The sequence below is a fragment of the Falco rusticolus genome, chromosome 6, assembly GCF_015220075.1.
Source record: "Falco rusticolus isolate bFalRus1 chromosome 6, bFalRus1.pri, whole genome shotgun sequence".
NCBI lineage: Eukaryota > Metazoa > Chordata > Aves > Falconiformes > Falconidae > Falco > Falco rusticolus.
This window is the reverse complement of record NC_051192.1, coordinates 49703971-49723683: the sequence shown is the minus strand read 5'-3', so window position 1 is coordinate 49723683 and position 19713 is coordinate 49703971. Positions and strand designations below refer to the sequence as shown.

At 38.7% G+C, this 19713-nt stretch overlaps 1 protein-coding gene across 1 annotated transcript in view; it reads left to right on the top strand.

Annotated features, from left to right (window-relative positions):
- PRKN (parkin RBR E3 ubiquitin protein ligase) overlaps positions 1-19713 on the top strand; it is a 614220-nt gene that overhangs the window by 312096 nt on the left and 282411 nt on the right. Inside the window, exon 7 of the mRNA XM_037391827.1 lies at positions 19563-19699. Coding sequence (XP_037247724.1) covers positions 19563-19699 — 137 coding nt within the window. The remainder of the gene's footprint in view (positions 1-19562; positions 19700-19713) is intronic.

Here is a 19713-nt window from a genome sequence, read left to right as displayed (position 1 = left end):
AAATCTTAGTGTAAACTCCCTTTCAGATATTATTGTTGCTTTTACTAAAATAAATTTGCACAGAGGGAGGGAAGAACAAAGGAACCAGCTTGATTTTCATTTGACCAGAAGTGTAGAAATTTTAATTTAAATATATAGATGGAGTAATTAATGCTGAAAAGATACTTTTTCTAAATGCCCGAACTTTAGGCCAAATTAACTGGCCAAAGACCTCTTCATGAATTGGCTGGTATTTATGGCTGTGGTAACTTCTTTTAAACATGTCCTTACTGTTATGCAAAGTGGGTTCCTGAACCTGTCATACCAGTAAGCATCCAGATGCTGTATTTTTCTTGGTTTTGGCTGCTGCATGTAGCCTGCTCCCTGGATAATCAGACAGACATGCTTCAGCTGCTGGTTTCCAGTTGTTGCAATAATGTGCTAACATGCTGGTCCCCTGAAACAGCCTGCTTATTAACTGTGATGCCCAAAATGCCATCTGGAGTGTTATTCAGACATCTATAATTATTCTGTCTACTTCTATTTGATTGTCTGCTGTGTTCCACTGTGCGTGCTCTTTCTTCCTTTTCATTTTTTCTTTCAAGATTTCTTTTTTTTTCACTTAGCATGGAATAATTTCATCTTCTCATACAGCAGTGCTGACAACTCTTCTATAAATTTCTTTTACATAAAGGTGAACATACAGGCTTTCTACAAGTAGTTCTAGGAAACAAACTGCAAAATTTCTCTGTCTTCAAGTTAGAGTAGAAAGAAATAGCATAATAATCACTTCGGCAGAGACGAGTAATCAAAGAGGACTGAATTCTTTGCTTTCTGTCTTTGTCCATTTACACTTGTAAATAGTGGGTATGAAATGTTTCCAACTCGTGACAGTGAGTTGCACTCTCAGTCTAAGGGGAAATGACTTTAAGAGGTGCAGGTCAGCATGGGACTGGTTCTCAAAGCAATCAAGTGGAAAGGGACACGTAAATACGCAAAGTGATTTGTTTGATCTGTTTGATTCATCACTGTTCATTCTGCTCTGTGAAATCACTCTTGAGAGCTTGCTAAAATCATGAAGAATTCATGAAATTATTTTATTGGGGTATTAAACACATTCTCTAGGGATTTGCTTTGGCTTTTCAATATAGTGCTTGTCAGCTGCAGCCAGCTAAGGAAAGTGCGAAGCTGGAAATAGAAAATAATATGAAGGAGGTAACCTGCATGGCAATAAACTTGAAAGATATTGTGTGCCATATGATTTAAACAGAAAAATTAACGTGTGCATTCCCTAGGTGTTTTCAACATTATTATATCTTGTTGAAATCTCTCAGAAGAAGATCTTGTGACAGAATTGTCCCTACATCACGTGCTGGCTGCTGCCAAACTAGGAAGCATCCAGAGCTTTCTCCAAGCAGTCATTAGCTCTTCCTTTTTCTGCCTATTTTTATGTGATTGGAAAATGGCTCTTATTGCAGGGTAGAAAAGGGATGGGAGTTAAAGGTTTTAATATGATCACTGGCGTGTGCCAGCCTAGGCCAGAGAAGTATGTATGAAGGATGAGGGGGTTAATAAATGGGCCGGAGATTAATAAATAGTCAGTACTTAATTTCGGCTTCTTGTGCTCAGAGAATTGAATTTGTAATCCCAGGGCAGCGATTTGTGGACAGTAGCCCCATCTAGGGGCAGTTCTGTATATTTCTCTTGTCTGGGGTCTGCCTGATGGGGGATGGGAGGGATGGGAGGCTGTGGGAAATACCCAGATGCAGTGTGAGATACAACTTGAGGACAGGAACAACTGCACGCAAAGAATGATGCTTTTATTAGTAGGATGTGGTGGAGGGACCTGGTTAAAGTAAGAATTTGAAAAATCAAGAGGAATTCTAAACTTGCGAATGTTGCAGTGCTGTGGTCCTATGGCACAATCATAAGTGGCAAGTGAGAGCTGAGTCCTGCCTTGCCAGTGCCCAGCTCATGATCTGTAGCAACAGGGAAAACAAGCAATTTGCAGTTTGGGCTGTCAGCAAGGCAGGAGCAAGCAGAGCAGGATGTTTGTAAAAGGCCAGCTCTTTCTCTGCAAAATGCAAACAGGTATCCACTGCTTTGCAAGTGTATTCCCTAGCATTAATTTTAAATTTTAGCTGTTACACTTTAGCTGGGCTCATGTAGGGGCCCCTGTTGAGAAGAAACAAAGGACATGAGCTATCACCCAGGCTAGGTAACCTCATCTCCTTTGAGAAAATGATTTTATAGATGAGGGCTGAGGTCACTGGCAGGATGATATGGGAAAGCTTGCACTGGGGCCATATAAATTGTGCCTGATGTGGAGAGAAGAGGTTTCTTGCTCTTAGGCCCTTAGCTTTCATGAGCTGCTTTATTTGCTTCCCTCCCTCCCCCCTGCCCCGCCCCCCCTCCCCCCGAGTTTTTTCTTGCCTTTTTTATACAAAAATGTTCTATGTGAAAATGCATCTTTTAAGTTGAAAATATATAAATAATAAGGCAGTTAGAAGTGAAAATATTCTGTGGTGTTATTGAAGTGACCTTGCTGCCTTCCTTTTCACTCCATCCTCTTTTTTCCCTGAAATAAAATTATTTGTACAAGATAACCTCTTTGTATCTTTATAGAAAAATGTGACCTGCACAGTCAGTTGCCTTTGCAGGGCTTTCTTACCTTGGGGAGAGAGAAAAGGAAAAATGACTGCATGTAAGACTCTAGTTTTAAGGTCAGCCATTCCAGCTGACGAATTTAACAGAATTATGTACAGCATTTTTCCTCCCATCCTAATTCCGATCAAGTGATCCTGAGTAGAAGGAATAACCAGATTAGGGCTTCAACGTGACTATTTGCATAAATGAGCCTGTATGGAATGAACAGGCTTGCATTGGCAAAGCTCCAGAGACCCTGAATCAAACACCACAGAGAAAGGGAGGGAGGGAGGGGTGAATACTGTATTCAAACACAAGATACTGGGACAAATATTTACGCAGTTGTGTCATTGTGGGATGTTTATGATAAAATAATCCTGTTCAGCTCTCCCACCCTAATAACTTTTCACAAGTTGTGACGAAGGAAATACTTGACTGAACGTGGAGGGGGTTTAGAAAAATATATTGTCTCAGTGCAGCACAAAATTCCTAGCGCCTTTTGAAATAATAAGCATATTTTCCAAGTTAACACACACAAAAAGCATACTGTTGCATAGCAAAGCCAAAGTCCAAGCAAGGCTTCTTTCACCCAATATGTATTAGCAATAAAACTTCTGAGCAGTGTTGCTGTTTTTATCTGTGTGTGTGCTGCGTAGCAGCCCATTTATGCATTTTCCACTGTGCTGGGGCTTACATCACTGTCGTATTAGTCTAAGCAGAATGGAGCAGATTGTTTATTTTGGTTCAGCTCCGCTTCAGGCTGTAACATCAGATGTAGCTCCGAGAGTGACAAATTCCAATTGCAGTGTCACAGATTAAACAAGGGTACAGAGGAGCCCTGCGAGCAGTTTTGTTTCTCATGGGAGGGAAAGGATACCATGCTTGCTAAAGTTAGTATATATGATCCCGACATGAAAAAAAAAAAATAATCCTTTCCCATAACTGTCTTCTGTTTAAAAATTATGTTGCCCAGAATCTCTCATGCACACTCTTTAGTTTGAGGTTGCAGTCTTCAGTTAGTTAGGGCTAGTCACCTTTTATTAATGAACAGTGCAACTTTACATTACTTTTATGAAACACAGGAATTTTTAGCCTTGTTTGTTTGTTTACTGTATGCTAATATTTCATTCACAGAATCAAAGAACAGTTGAGGTTGGAAGGAACCTCTGGAGGTCATCTGACCCAGACCCCTGCTTAAGCAGGATCACCTAGAGCAGGTTGCTTGGACCATTTCCAGATGGCTTTGGAATATCTCCAAGGATTGACAGCCCACAAACTTTGAGAAACAGCTGCTTTCTTGCTGGTTGGCTTCCATCATATACTGATGCTTGGGGTTATCCTCCTCAGGTGCAGTGCTTTGCACTTTTGCCACTTATATAAGCCTTTCTTGTTGCCTTTAACATCTGTCAACAGATTCAGTTCTAGGTAGTCTTTGGCTTTCCTACCTGGGCCCCTGCATGCTTGAACAGTGCTTCCATGTTGCTTCCAGATTACCTGACACTGACTCTACCTTCTTTATACTTCCTGTTTATGCCTGAGTTTTCATAGGAGGTTCATGTTCATCCATGCAGACATCCTGGCATTTTTGCCTGACTTCCAGTGTTGGAATGGAGCACTCAAGCTTCAAGAAAGTGATCCTTGAATATTAACCAGCTTGCTTAGACTCATCTTCCTTCCAGGACCTTATCCTGTGGGGCTCTTCAAAGGACGTCCTTGCTCTCCTGAAGTTCAGGGGTTGTAATCTTGCATTTCACTCTGCTTCTTCCTCTTAGAATCCAGAATTCCACCATCTCATGGGCACTGCAGACAAGACTGCCTTCAGCCCTCACATCCCCAATAAGCTCCTCATTCTTTGTGAGCATGAGGTCCAGCACAACTCCTCTCGTTGTTGCTCCTCTGTCACTTGAGTCAGGAAGTTACAGACTCAGACATACTTAGCAACTATATATTGCACTATACATGGTTGGTGCCCAGGGTGATTATCACCTCTACTATGGAGCATTAATATTGCCATCAGAAAACATTTGAAGGGACTTTCTTCCCCAGAAACTGGAACATTAGCTTTCTCTCAGCTAGACTTTTCAAAAATATCCATGACAGGTAAGGATACTGGCCATTTAGAATGTAAGATGGTTATACAAATAACTATAGTAAATAAATAAAAAAGAAAAATAAATAGATTGATTAAAATGGCTAGAGATCAGTTTCACAAACTTTTCAGATTGCCTGTTTGTCAGTGAAGACAAGTATTTTTGCAATAGACCTCCTTTCATCTTATCTTTAAAATGTGCACTGCTGTTACCTGTAACACCCAACTTGGAAGGGATGTTCTTTAAGACTTCCATTAATTTTATTTTCTTTGCATGATAATTGAGGTGATTTTTTTACTGCAGTTTCCCAATTGCTCTGGTTGCGAACCATTATCTGAGAAACACTGGAAAAGAGTTGCGAGTACCTGGTTTGCCACAAAATGTTGATCTCCCACTGGTTTTACAGTTGACCAGTTTTACTGTCCTCAGTGTGTAGTCATTTCTGATTAATGCAGTACTAAGCAAGATTAAAATCAGGCCCCATCCTCTGAGTACAGATAAGAATCTTGATAAGGTTGCTGAAGCTCTTCACCTTTCAAGGTGCATAACAAATGTCTCCCATGCAGTTCACGGCATGTGCAGCATGTTGAAGGTCGTGTGGGCATGTGTGACTTTTAAAAGGGCTACAGTTTTCCCCCGCCTCCCCGAGAGCGTGTATTTAAAGCATAACCACCCCATCATCCAACTTTTAGGTAAATGAAAGATCTTATTCATCATACAACTTCTCAAATATTCGATATTAAAAAGTCAAAAGTTTTTTGGTAGTTAATTGAATGTAAAATTAAGATGTGAATAATGCTAAGAAAAAATCCTTTGACATTGTACAACGTGCTGTGTTTATCATAAATGAATATACCTGTTGCCCCTCTGTTTCTAGAAATTGGAGTTTGAAACTGTGTCTGGAAACATGCAAACAAAATTCCTTATGCTTTATATATATGTGTGTATATATATATTTTTTTTTAATTGTGGAGTTTATGTATTTTCATTGGTATTTTCAGTTCTCATCTCTGTTACAAGTAGTTGATGTTAGGAAAATCAGGATGCCTCAGCAGAGGTCAGGGATATTTTTTCTGTTGTCAGCTGACACGTCAAGGTGGGTTTTTTAGCTGTTATGCTCACAGAGTGCAGGACACAGATATTTCTACACTTCTGTCACTTCATGTTTAACTTTAAAAGGAATATGTGAAGCAGAATTGGAAGATATGTAAGCAGCTGACATGTCATATGCACTTGGAAATGTGTCCTGAATGCTAACAGTGTTGCTTCTAATCCGATAAACTTCACCCCTTGTAACAAGGCTGTCTGTAGTGAGGCCAACCCTCAAATAAAAAGGTCTTTTGCGTAAGTACACTGAAACCCTGTGTAGGCACTATTTATAAAACCTGTGCAGCTCCAGTGCTCAGCTGAGCATGTGTAGTGTGGTGATTCAGAGTGCCAGGAGGCTGCCAGGTTTCTGATGCCACAAGAAAAGGAAATGTCACTGACTTCTCACACTTCACTGAAGCAGGCTGGGGTTCAAGGGCTGCTCTCTTCCATAGCTCGTGCAAACCGTCAGGCAAACCTGATGAATTGTGCACAGCTGATGTACAGGTGTACAGATCACTGTCAGGCTAGGTAATGTAAGAGAGAATGGGAAACGTAATCAGTCTGTTATATAATTGGGAATGTGTGAGCCAGTTTTGATAAGAATTGGCCTGAACCTTCTTTAGGGGATCAATCATGCTCACAGGGTTAGCAGTTTCTGGAAGACCTCTGAAATGAACCCGTACACTTGAATGCTGAGTATTCCTAGTAGCCCTCATTTTGAGAGTTATGTTTGCTTTGGTTTAGTTTTTTTCCTTTTCCTTCCCAGTCTCCACATTGCCGGGGGATAATGAAGTTGCCACAAAAGGGGAGTGAGACAGAGTCAGCCCTAGTACCTGTGCAACCGAAGATGTAACTCCTAGGAAGCCTGACATTGCTAGTAGCTTGAGCATCCTAAAAATGGTGCCTTATTGCACTTGCAGCTTTAAGTTCATTGATGAACTTTTTTTCTCTCTGATTCTGAACTCTAAACCATGTCAGACAGAGCGTAGCAGTGAGATTCACTGGACTTAACCAGTCCCCTGAACTCCTGAATAAGTGGTGTGAGCAAGGTGTTGATTATAGTGTTTGGGGTGGAGGGGGAAATGTACTATTTTGACAGACAAGGAGATTTTGGTAAAACTTTTATCAGTCAATTTTATTTCAGAACTGAACTTTCTGTTTTCCTCCACTTAAAAATACAAAGATGTCCAATGAATGCTAAAGCAGAATATTTTCTAGGTAAAATTAAGCAGAGGTACAGGTGCAAACGTGTTTTCTGTGCAATTAGGTTTTTTAGATGTGATTAAAACACATGGTCTGCCCCTGTCAATTTAAGAAATTGTTATTTTTCTCATTGAATTTTATCTTTGTAGTTATTCAGGAAAGTGTAAGGCCAAATTTTGGTCAGCTGAAGTCAATGACGTTTTAGCTATTGATTAGAATGAAAACAGAATCAGACCTAGGAAAGAAGTGGCAAGTCTTAACTTTTCTGTTAGTCATTTTGGTATCTTCCCTGCCAGTGTCCTGTGTAGTTTTTCATTACCGTGATATTAGTTGATCCTTTGCAGACCACAACCAAATGCATTGCTGTAGTATCTTCAGAGAAGCAACACCAGATTCCTCACAGATTCTGTCATTGCTTTTGTGCTAATCAAAGTGTATGCTGTCTCTATCTGTATAGAAATGAGTAGGGCTGAGCACAATACAACACTCTCTTTCTTGAATAAAGCATAAATCCTTTGTATGAACTACTTTCAAAGATATGAAATGACATTGGAAGCAGGATGTATGACTTCAGATAAGTTTGTACTCCTACTAGCCCTGCTTGTTAATATAATTTGCACATCTGCATTTTCTGTGTGCCCTCCGTTTCTAGTCACTGAATTTCAAGGCTCTCTTCATTATTACCAGAAAAGTGTATGTCTTCATGAGACTGGAATTTGGCAGAAAAATCATATATATGCTAGAAAACAGATGAATTAGAATTATTTAAAAATTAAATATCAAACACTCATTGACATTTCCTTTCCGAGTATTGTTACACATTAACTTGATAATGGCATAATTGAATATTTTTTTACATAAGCCATTATGAGTCATAACTTAGAATATGAAAGTTAATATCCCATAGAAGTTCTTGCAGTCCTTTCTGTGAATGGAACTTTATACTGTGTGGCCTTTTAGATTTTTTCAAACAGAATAATGAAGTGAGACTGCCTAATTTAAAAAGGTCTTTTTCCTTAGCATCTTTAAGGGTTTTCTATCTAAAGATAATGCAGTGAAGAGATTTGAGGCAGGGAATCTGCATTTTCATGTTCCAGTTTTTTTCCCATATTTTATCTGACAATGTACAGACTACTAGCTAATGTTCTTTTCTCTTGATTACTAACATCCTAAAAAAAAATGTTTATTTTTTACCATGCACAGTCTTAATCCCAGAAGTTATTTCTATATAGAATCTAAATTAAAACCTAAAATCTGATCAGGCTATTCCCCTATGTCCTGGGGTTTTGATGCTTTTTGAAAAAAAGTAGGTACATGTGCTATCTTTTTTGAAAAATCCCAGTTTCAAAAAAACTTACGCATGTGGAAACTTTAAGTAAAACTTTAAATTTTGAGGGTAAAATAGCTTGTAGTACAGTTTTCATATATAATATTTCAACTGAGTAGAAAAAAGTACAATAATTCTAATGTTTCTCTTAAAAGCAAAAAGTAGACATTGATGAGTGATCTAATTTCCAATGATCATTGGTAAATACAATTCTAAATAAGGTGGAGTTGCCATTTATTTCAGGCACTATTTTATAATTTGAAACAGAGAATATGCAAGAGCTTCAGAAACATTTACGTTGGGAAATGTCTGGTATTTTGTCCTACATTTTTAATTAAGTGATGGTCAGTTGTTTGTTTGTTTTGTCAATATTTTTTGAGTAATAACATATCCCTCTCTGTTCCATGAACAAAAGAGGGAGCAAGAAGGTGTTTGTCACATAATCTGAATGTATTCCATGGTCACATTTTCATGGTGTACAGATTCTTAGGGCTAAGCCAGCTTTTAGTTCCCTGTACAAATACGCTCTCTTTGCCATTGTAATGGAAGAAACCCACCATTTGTAATGAAATATTTCTATATATACTTTATGGTTTGATCAGACTGTGAATGGAATGTAGGGAGACCGTGAAGCTAAGTAATTGTGTTATCCATGATTGCAAGATGTCTCCTGGATACTATTTCACATGTTAAATGAGTTAGATATATTACATTAAAATTTTGTTTTGCTTGTTTTCTATTCTGCTTCCTTGTTGTTTTTACTCCTCTTTTTTTTTTTTTTTTTTTCCTGTTACCTAGACTGTAATCTGGACCCCTAGCTCATGTACACTAGGTATGGCGTGTTGAAGGAGTTGTCAAAAGGAAAATTTACCTTAGTAAATGAAAATGCCTGTTAATATTTCTGAGTTTGTCTTAGGTTTTTTTCTCAGAAATGACTGGGATATCTATTAAGTTTCCATCTATAACCTGTCTTCTCTCCTGGGACAGAGGAGGAGTTACTTCCTCTAATAGAGAGAGTGTGATGGAAGAATGAGCATGAAGAGTCTCTGTGGGAATGATTTATGTGTTTTGGGAAAGGGGTAGATAAATGTGAGAAGTCAAAACTATTCATTAGTGCTGACAATTATGGCTGTTATACCCCCTCTGAGAAAGTTGCAGAGTTTGCTTGCTGCATCCTTCTTTGAGCAAATGCTCAGTGAGAACAAGGAGGAGGCAAGATCAAAAATCCGTACTTCTTTCCCTCCCTGTGTATTGGTCCATGTAACTACTTAAATGTGAGGTGGGAAGTAAACCACTTCATCAAAACAAGAGAAGGGTGGGTAAAAATATAGTATTAGCGAGGGTTCCCAAAATACATGCCCTTTCATGCACACTCTTTTTCCAGTAAGTGTCTTCATGTAAGTTCTGTGACATTTCTATGAATAGTATATCACTATTTCATTAACTAAAAACCTGGTCTGCTTGAAGAACAGAGGAAATGGTCACCACAATATTTTTTTTCTTGCAGTAACTCTTCTTTCAGAAGTCAATTCATGTTAGCATCACAAACAACTTCCAAGAGATTGTCAGAAATTATATTCTAAAGTGATATTGTAAATACCCTTGCTTCCATTCCTGTAATATTCAATAAATGTAGAAGAGTTCTAAATCTCACCCGTGCCTATTTGTTATTGTCATTCACTGTACTCCATGCATCTTTGGGTATGAACATCCAGAATTAGATGGTCCTATGGAAATACGAAGTTATATTTGGATGAATGTCAGTCTTCCTAAGTGTTACAGAGATTATTAATTCAGGTAAACAAATGGGAGAAGATTTTTCCTGAGTAATCCTGTACAAAATGCAGTAGATTTCCCGAGTCCTAATATACACTGTAATTCCATGAAAGAATAGACACAAACAGCACCAGCCAGCCTCCAAGTAGGCAGTACAAAACTATGAAAATGTATGCTGAGATTAAACAGGAAAGAGGCACATAAAATTCTTTGAATTTCCAGAATCCTCTTTTAAGTTGACTTTAACCTCTGTAAATGTTTAGAATTTTCTGCAGGGTTTTTTTTTGTTTGTTTGTTTTGTTGGGTTTTTTTATTAGCCCAGTTACAAATTTGGAATTGATACTTCCCAAACTTTATGATAATTTCTCTGAGTTTTACTATTTAATTTGTGGGGGGTTTGTGTTTGTGGTTTGGGGGGTTGTTTTTTTTTTTTTTTCTAATTGGAACATTGATTCCATTTACTCTTTTGTGTAATGGAAGTTGACTTGTAGGGAAAAAGGTGGATGAGGCAAACGAAATTTAAACATAGAGCTCTGTGCATGGGGTTATTTAAATTCCACACTTCTTGTGACAAGGGCCATAACAAGATTAGGAAAAAAAATCACAATATGAACATCTTATGATAGTGGTTGCAAGCAATATAGAAAATGACATAAAGAAGCCATTCTAACTGCTAGTACCATTTTGTGGTGGACGTTGTAAACTATTTTTTTCAGACTATTAAGGGAAATTAAGTGCTTTGTACACTTAAAATCTGCCAAGTCAGAATGCATTCAGTAAGACTTGCTAGCCCAAGGCTTGTTCTTCCCTTTGAGTGGAGGTGCTGATGTACAAGGTGTTCTCAGATAACTGCACCCTGGTGTTTATGCTAAGGTATTTGCCTTGAGGAGGAAAGGGTGAAATATTATCTGTAAATTATAATGATAGTGAGGAGTTGAAAGAAAGGGTTTTGTATAAAGAAATCTCCTTGTTATAACAATGACTTGAGGGTGTTTTTGTTTGTAAGATAATATCATATCTTCGGTTGAGATTGAAGACTCATTTAATGGGAAGAACCCTCAAGTTATTGCTTGGATAAACATATAAATTGGATATTCATATTTGAAAAGAAAGATGGGAAAAAGCATAAAACATAATGTTAAGGTGGTGAAAGATAATTCTGTGTATCATTGCTACCGCCTGCTCCCTCTTGCATCTTTCTTTCCACTCCCCCTTCTCCCCTTCTCTAACTTACCTTGTTTTCCAGTCTTCTTTTCTCCTATACATATTGAGACACAGTCTTTAAGTTCATGTACCAGGATGTATTTTCAAAGCTAACTGGAAGGGAATAATGGAAATTTACACAGTGGAAACATGCAGTCCTAGTCCCTCCTGGAGTCCCAGGGAATGAAGCGGATAATGTGACAGTGTCCCTTAAGATGACATCCAATGTTCTTTTCCTCCTGTGTATTTCATGGGATTCCAATGTCCACAAGAAAGTAAAAAGAGGTTGTGATTCTCTCATGTCTTTTGTGTTGGGAAACTTTTTTTCTGTGCAATGTATTTACAGGCAACATAATTTTCACAGGCTATCTCAAAAGGTTTGGTTTGGGGAATGGAGGTGTGCGTCTAAAAATAAGAAAACAGAGAATAAATCAGTAAACTTGGGTATTAAGAGAAGGGTCCCAGAATAAAGCTCTTCTGCCTTAATTCTGCATAACTAAACTCTCAGTTTTTGATGTAGGGTGACCACCTGCAGATCACTGTTGTCTGTTGGAAACAGCACATGGTGACCCGTGGACTATGCCCAGGAACTTTTTGGGACTTCACTATTTGGCAAGGCTAAAATCATGCCAGGCAGGGCCCATTCTAGCAATTTAGCAGCATAGACAGTTGCATTCCGGTGGCATAAGACATTTGCTGACAATGTTAATTTTACTAGCATAGATGTAGGGAGCAAGACTAAATAAGGTTTAAATCCTTGGAAAAAATCAGTGGGATCCTCAGCAACCAGTCAGGGGAATAAGAGTCTAGTAGGGTACAAAGGCACTTTACTTTTTTCATTTACTCTTGTTTAATTACTGAAGGATTGCATGGTGCTGCTTGTGCAGGTGAAGTTAGCCCTTCCTCCTCTTAGGGTGATATCCCATCCTTCTCCTAGCTTCACTGGTTACCTTACTGTTTGGTTTTTGGTTTTGTTTTGCAGGTTTGTTGTTTGTTTTTTTTCTTTTCCTGAAAACCAGAGTAGAGTGATTTCTGACTGTATGCCTCCAGTCTTTAAAGTTGAGTCTCTATGGGGCGAGTCAGGAGCCTGTGAAGGCCCGGCCCTTTATGCAATATGGAGTTTGTGGCTGGCGTGGACGGTGCACAAAGTGCAGTTTTACCTGCATTGCTGAAGGCTGGGTGCTGCCTCAGAGAAGAGGAAGGTGCTGTGATCCAGCTTAAATCCAGGGGAGGGTGAAAGATTTATTTGCCACCCTTTGGTGGCAAAACCTGAGGGTACAAGTGGCATAGGCTCTAGGAGGTCATTCCATGCAAAGGAGCCACTATGGAGGAGTTGGTTCACGGTAAGCTGGTGTTCAGCAAGTACAAAGGTCCTGAGTTGGCATTTCAGGAGGCTTCTCTGCCTTTCCTACTGTGTTCCTACTGATGGTTATGGTCTTACTTCTGGCATGCTGCTGAGTGCAGTTGCATACACATGTAAAAAATCATGGTGAGCCTGATGCCAGGGTGGTCCTTGAGCTCCCAGGGGACTGCTGGGAGGGATATAGCAGATCGGTATCCAAGGGTCCCTGAGCTCTGAAGAACCACATCCATGTAAAGTCATCCATGCTCTGTGGAAAGGCATTGCACTTACACTGTCCTATTGGTTGTTCTCATGTTCCCACTGTCAACTGACATCAGGGCTTGGGTTAGGGCACCTTGTGAGCTGCTTGCTTTGTTCACGGTTGTCATCTTTCAATGACATTACTGAGGAAAAGACCATTACCAAGGTCTTTTTCTTTTCTCTCCAGTGGGGCATTAATAAGGTTTTAAAAGCACAGATGAAGGAAAAGGAGCAGGTTCTACTGCTCTCCTTTCAAAGCCTGACTGTTCTATCTGTTGTTTGCTCTGCAAAGGAGCACTGTAGACAGTTAATCTGATAGATAACAGGAAAAGATTCTTCTCAGCCTAATCACTGTCCATTCCTTGATTTCATAAGATTCAGCTGTTAGTGCCAAGGGTAGTTATTGTGTCTGAACACAGAACTCAGAGAAGGCAAGTCTGAGCAAGCAGGAATAGCACATATTTAATGCTGGGTACTTATATGAATGTACCAGTACACGTAACATAGAATTCCCTTGCCTGTTTCCTCAGGAGGCAGATGCTACTGCCTGCCACAGTGAACACAGATTTTACAGGCAATAATGTGTGTCATGTCCATAGCATGAAAAAACCCAACAGTTAACAGGAGCACTGCTGAAAGGAGCACTTGCCATTATGTGTGCTAATTTTAAGTGTGCCTGTTCTTCCCTCTTAAATTCTGGTTTATTGCTGTCAGGCTGTTCCTGGGTTCTGGCCTCTTGGTGCTGCATTCCTATAGAAATGAGAAATAAGACAGCACATTTTAGAGGAAAACATGTAACATAATAGAGAAGAAAGTAGGTCAGATTTCACTTGCCAATGCCCCTTTAAGTTAACAGCTGTGGGTCGGAATACAGAAGCACAGCCAGAATATTTAAGCTTGTACAGCAACGTCTCATGCTGTTCATAACCTTCACTTTATGACCTTTGTTGCATTGTGTGGCAAATGACCAAAGACACAAAATCCAAATTTTTTTTTGGTTGTTTTAGTGGATTTAAAATGTCAGTTTTCTGAGAATAGTGTATATATACTGGCTTTTTTAACTGGCACAGTCTATGTGAAGGTTTATTTTCATCTCATAGGAAGGGGAAAGTAGGGATGTACTTTGTGTGTCTTCCTAATGGAACCAAATGAGTTCTTGACTGCAAAGTCATATCAGTGAGATTTCTTTCTTAGTGCTATATCATTGTTTCTTTTCTCCTGTAAAGTCTTGATACTGATTTCAAGTGCCTACCCTTGCCTAAATATTTAGGGGCCTGCATTGCTACTTATAGGTTGTCTGCAATTGGTAGGTCACTGTTTCTATTTATCTGTAATAATGTATTGCTTATTAAAAAGCAGGATTTGCTGCTATACTTTCCTCCAAACTGCCTCAGTTCTATAGCAGAAATCATTGTGGTAATTTTTCTATATTTTCTATATTTATATTTTTTATAAATAGTAGCATCTTTCTAATGGAACTTAATAATCTACTCTAACTGGAAGTACTTGGAGGTATTTTCATGGTAAGAAAACAAACTGTGCACTTAACGTGCCATAAACAGGCAATTCTTTCAATAGCTTTGAGTGACTGGGGACTGTATGCAATAGGAAAACCAGATGGGGCACCAGTTTCGTATGCATTAGAAGCCTATACCCTTCCTACATATGATGAGCGAGAGTTGATGGAAGTGGAAGCTCTGTGAGAAAGCCATGTGATAGATGAATAATTTGGCTTGTTTAGGCATTGTAATTTTGTTCTGCTACAAGGATAGAGTCCAAACTGATTGAGTGCTGCTCAAGGACAGTATTTCTGTTTAATTACTTTGATTGTTTATGAAGAGAGTGCCTGTAGTTTCTATGTCACCAAAGTTCATATTTTCCATAATTTCTTTTTTTTTTAACACATTTTATTCAGTGATTCATCTTTTCTTGAATGCTGCTTATTGATCTGTCCTGTAAGTTAACAAAGATTCATTCTGGAATGGCATAGAGATCCATTTATAAATGAAATTATTTTATGGTACAGAAAGCTTATTGAAGTACAGGAAGATTGCCAACATGGAAAAATGTATTAGAAATGCAGAAGTGTGTTATGATGAATATAGCACTCATAGGTGGGGTTAAAGGCTGTGATATAGCTGTGTGCATTCAGTTTTATTTACTGCACAGAAATGAATCCCAAATAGCTATTTTTGCTTCACTGACTGTAATCCCAGGAAGGCAGCCTTATAGACATCTGCTAAGGTTTTTTATTATTATTTGGTTAAGATTTTGAGATTGGGGTGAGAAAAATCCAACTGTCACCTAGAAATGACCTCGAGGGGGTTTCACAGATTTGTTCAACATGGTTTTCACAGATTTCTACAGCCTTAGATATGTTTCTTGCTCCAAAGTGCTTCAGACTGTGGCTACTCACATTTTCTAAAAAATATTGAACTGATATATGTGGTATGCTGTTTAACCTCTACTCGGTCGAGCTTTTTCAAAATATGAAGGATAAAGACCAAGCAAGGGACAAATTGCCCCACATTTTTCTTCAGTAGGCATTGAAGGATATATCAGTTAATCCACTGTTATGTCTGCACATAATTTCCTATGCTAAGTAGCCCCTCGCATTCATAGCCATTGGACTGACATTAATAACCGTCATGATATTTTAGGATATACTAGAACAATTTATTTCCCAGTGGGCTTCTTATCTAAACAAGATCAAGTCTTCGTATCTTTATTTAGCCAGTATACTGCTGTAGTCTATCTGAGAATTATCTGTGTCTTGCTGCTTCTCAGGAGAAGGAGAAAAGAGCGTACAGACCAGATAGCGCTTCCAGCCGTGCTGTTGTTGTGTCACACAGTTACCCGACAGTAATAACACAAAGCAGAAACATTTAGGTTCTCCTTTCTTTTTCATTTAAGTAAATGCATGCTGATAAAATTCTAATGAAAAGGAATCAGAGCACAGGAGCGAGTGACTTATTATGGAAATCTTCTGTGATGCGTTGTACTGTTGGATTTTCAGTTTTTAAAAGTGGTTACGTTCCTAATTGGTGAACAAAAAGGACCAATTTATCCCTTGCTGTGAGAAACATTTTTCTAATATATTATTCTCTTGAAGCTTCTAATTCAGCCAAACACATTATGTAAATGTAACATATGAAATACCTTCTAAAATATACATCAGATTTACATTACTAGACTTAACGTTAGATTGAGCAAGGGACCTTGTTACACCATATAGCAAATTTTTTTTACTTTCATCATACAGCTTTCAAAAATAAATTGTGTCTGGTTCAAGCAAGGCTTCTATTAATAACTTTTGAGGTTACCCTAGATGAGTACGTACTAGCTTCATCCAGGCATTATGAACATAATCTCTACATCTTCATCTTCACTGATATCAGGAACCAAACTTTTGCATCTCTTTTATACTACAAGTGCTTTCTTTTGGCACAAAATCTGCAAGTGTTGGAATGCAGTGACTGTTCCAATGCCAAATGAATTTGGATAAATCTGCATTGCATACAGACTGAGTTTCTCAAAACCTTAAGACACAGGTACTGTGGGCTGCAAAATTAGCAGACAGTGTAACAGCTGTGAAAGCTAAGTTTGTGTTTTGTGACACAGTCAGAACCCAGTTTTATATCTAGTTTGTATGCATTGCTTGAGTCTGATAGTGTTAAAAAATAATACATTTTAAGCTTAATGTCATTTATGAAGATGTAATTTAAATGTGTACATATATGACTGTGCCCCTTCTGCAGAACATACTCTGATTTCAAACAGTTGTAGTTTATTAAGAAGCAAAACTGATTATCACAAAATAATTTACTTTAGTAATTGGTTGTAGTAGTTCACTCACATAAGAAAGTGCTGTTAGTCTTGATTTCATGCAAGTTTAGGTGGAAGTGTTAATAATGACATTTTGATTTCTGGCCTGGGTTTTTTAAGATACTCAACTTTTGATGGCTTTCTCTTGTGTATGTCTCCGCATACAATAAGATATATTTTGACTTTGAAATGAAGGTCAGAGAGGTATGAATTTAGATCCAGGGAGCTTCCCATGAAACTAAAAAAATAGTCAGATACTGAAGCAATAAAAATAAGCAATTAACCCTAAAAGAGAAATATCCATTAGTGCTATAGGCAAATTTGATTACATCTGCATTTCTGGAAGAAAACTTTTTTATAATGTTACATTTCATTGGTGAGCCATGGGGACTTTTGCACCACAGGGACAAGATAACTGCTTCTCCAGCTCTATAATGATTTTAGGACCATCCAGAACTAAAATGATACGTATCAGCTTCTCATTTTGCCTTACAGCTGTCTTTTTAAAATTATTATTTGTTGCATTCAGAACAGCAAGTGGGCAACTAATAAGGATTAGTAATGGGGAGGTTTTATTTAATTCAGTTTTTAAGCTGCTTTATTCAACAAAATCCTTAAAACATAGAGATTATTTTTTTGGAGACACCAACACACTGCCATGAATTCTATAGTATATGCAACTCTAAAGCATGTTTTCATGGAAGATTAAATGCTTATATACAGTATCTGAAATTATTACTGATTACATTTTGCAGTTGTATTCCCACATTGAGGACTTGGTGATTTACTGATTCAGTGGGTTTTATAGAAGCTATCGCAGTATTGCTAACTCTAATGATTTTATCACAACTCTTGCTGTATTTGATGTTGTAATTTAATACCTGTTTCCCAGAGTACGGTGAATATGTGGGAATTGCTCCTTTTATTTTTAAAAATAATACTCTTTCTTCCTAGTTTCAAAAAAAATTTAGCATTTAACCCATTTCTACCTGTGTTTGCCCACAGACAAAGGAGTAAAGTAGTTCAGCGGTTGAATGGGAATCTCACTGTTCTTTTCAGCTTAACACATCTCTGTTATTTTTCCAATTTTGATACTTGAGGTTTGTAATACTTCTCAAGGAGAAGAGATAACTAAGCAGTATTGTATAACACTATCAAAGAGGTCACAGTCATTATTTTGGAAATTACAGTTAAGGTATGTCCATCAGGAGTTGGCAGAGGTTAACTTACATTAGAACAAACCCATTAGGTTTATCACTGTGTTCCTGCAGTGAAGACACATTTCATGTATATGTAATATTTCCTGTATTATTCATTTTTTTCTTCCACCTCCAGTGTACTGGTGCTGAGCAGGATTCTGGGAGATGCTGCCTTTCTTTGCTGTGGCCACTGATGGGGGTTTCTGAGTGCAGACAGGCTCAGGAGTAAAACTGTCCTCACTGTTTCCTCTCTGCATCTCCACAAGCAGGATCTTGTCAAGTTTGGGATACCCACATTTATTTGTCTCCATGTAGGTGTCTGCATGTGTGGCAGGTGTCTGAGCTCCATTAATAGTCTGTGGAGATTTAGTCTATATACAACCCAAGCAGGAGATGTGGCCAGCAGGGCGAGGGAGGTGACTCTCTCCCCCTACTCCGCCCTCGTGAGACCCCACCTGCAGTACTGCATTCAGCTCTGGGGACCCCAGCGTAAGAAGCACATGGACCTGTTGGAGTGAGTCCAGAGGAGGGACACAAAGATGATCAGAGGGCTGGAGCACCTCTGCTATAAAGACAGGCTGGGAGAGTTGGGGTTGTTCTGCCTGGAGAAGAGAAGGCTCTGGGGACACCTTACGGCAGCCTGCCAGCAGCTAAAGGGGGCCAACAAGAAAGCTGGAGAGGGGCTTTTTGCAAGGGCACATAGTGACAGAACAAGGGATAATGGCTTTAAACTGAAAGAGGGTAGATTTAGGTTAGCTATTAAGAAGAAATTCTTTCCTGTGAGGGCAGAGACACACTGGAAGAGGCTGCCCAGAGAAGCTGTGGATGCCCCATCCCTGGAAGTTTTCCAGGCCAGGTTGGACGGGTCTTTGAGCTACCTCTTCTAGTGGAAGGTGTTCCTTCCCATGGCAGGGGGGTTGGAACTAGATGATCTTTAACGTCCCTTCCAACCCAAACTGTTCTATGATTCTATGATTCAGCTTGCCCTAATGTAGATACCTGGAGGCTGATCAGTTCCAGCCTCCTCTGAATATATTGACTATAGTGGGAATTTCTTACTTAGCATATGGGAAGGTATTTATATATAGCACTGAAGCTTAGATGTCTTGTTCCTAAATTGAATCCCATAGCTCTGACCAGAAGCTGGATTATTTTGCTCAGTATTGCTAAGGGAATGCCCTCTATGCAAAGTTAAATGGCTGCCTTGAAAGGCTAAAGGCAAAGGTGGTCTTCACAAAGTCCTATTTAGCTTTCCTAGCTGATCACATTTCTATTTACTCCTTCCTACCACCATTTGATATTTTACCATATATGGTCTTACCTCACCTCATACTAAAGAGTTTCTGTAACTAAAGCACTTCTCTTGCTTTCGGTACCATTTTTCAGTAAAGTTTCAACTTTCAGTAAAAAGTTACTTCCTTTTCCTTGCATCTGATTCATGTTAGAAACCATCTCTTTTAAAAAATGCTGCAATGTGCCAGGTTAAATTCTATTTTAATGTACATAATAATCTTGTGTGCTACTAATGAAGAATTATAATAAAATTGGGAGTTTGAAACAAAGCATATTGTGGAGTTCAGTCTAGTTCTTCCTCATCATTTTCACTGTTTTGTTTTTAACAGGAGTCCTGTGCTTGTGTTCCAGTGTGTGCATCGCCACGTCATTTGCCTAGACTGTTTCCATTTGTATTGTGTGACCATGCTGAATGACCGTCAGTTCATCCATGACCCAGAGCTTGGCTATTCCCTCCCTTGTGTGGGTACGTTTTAACTG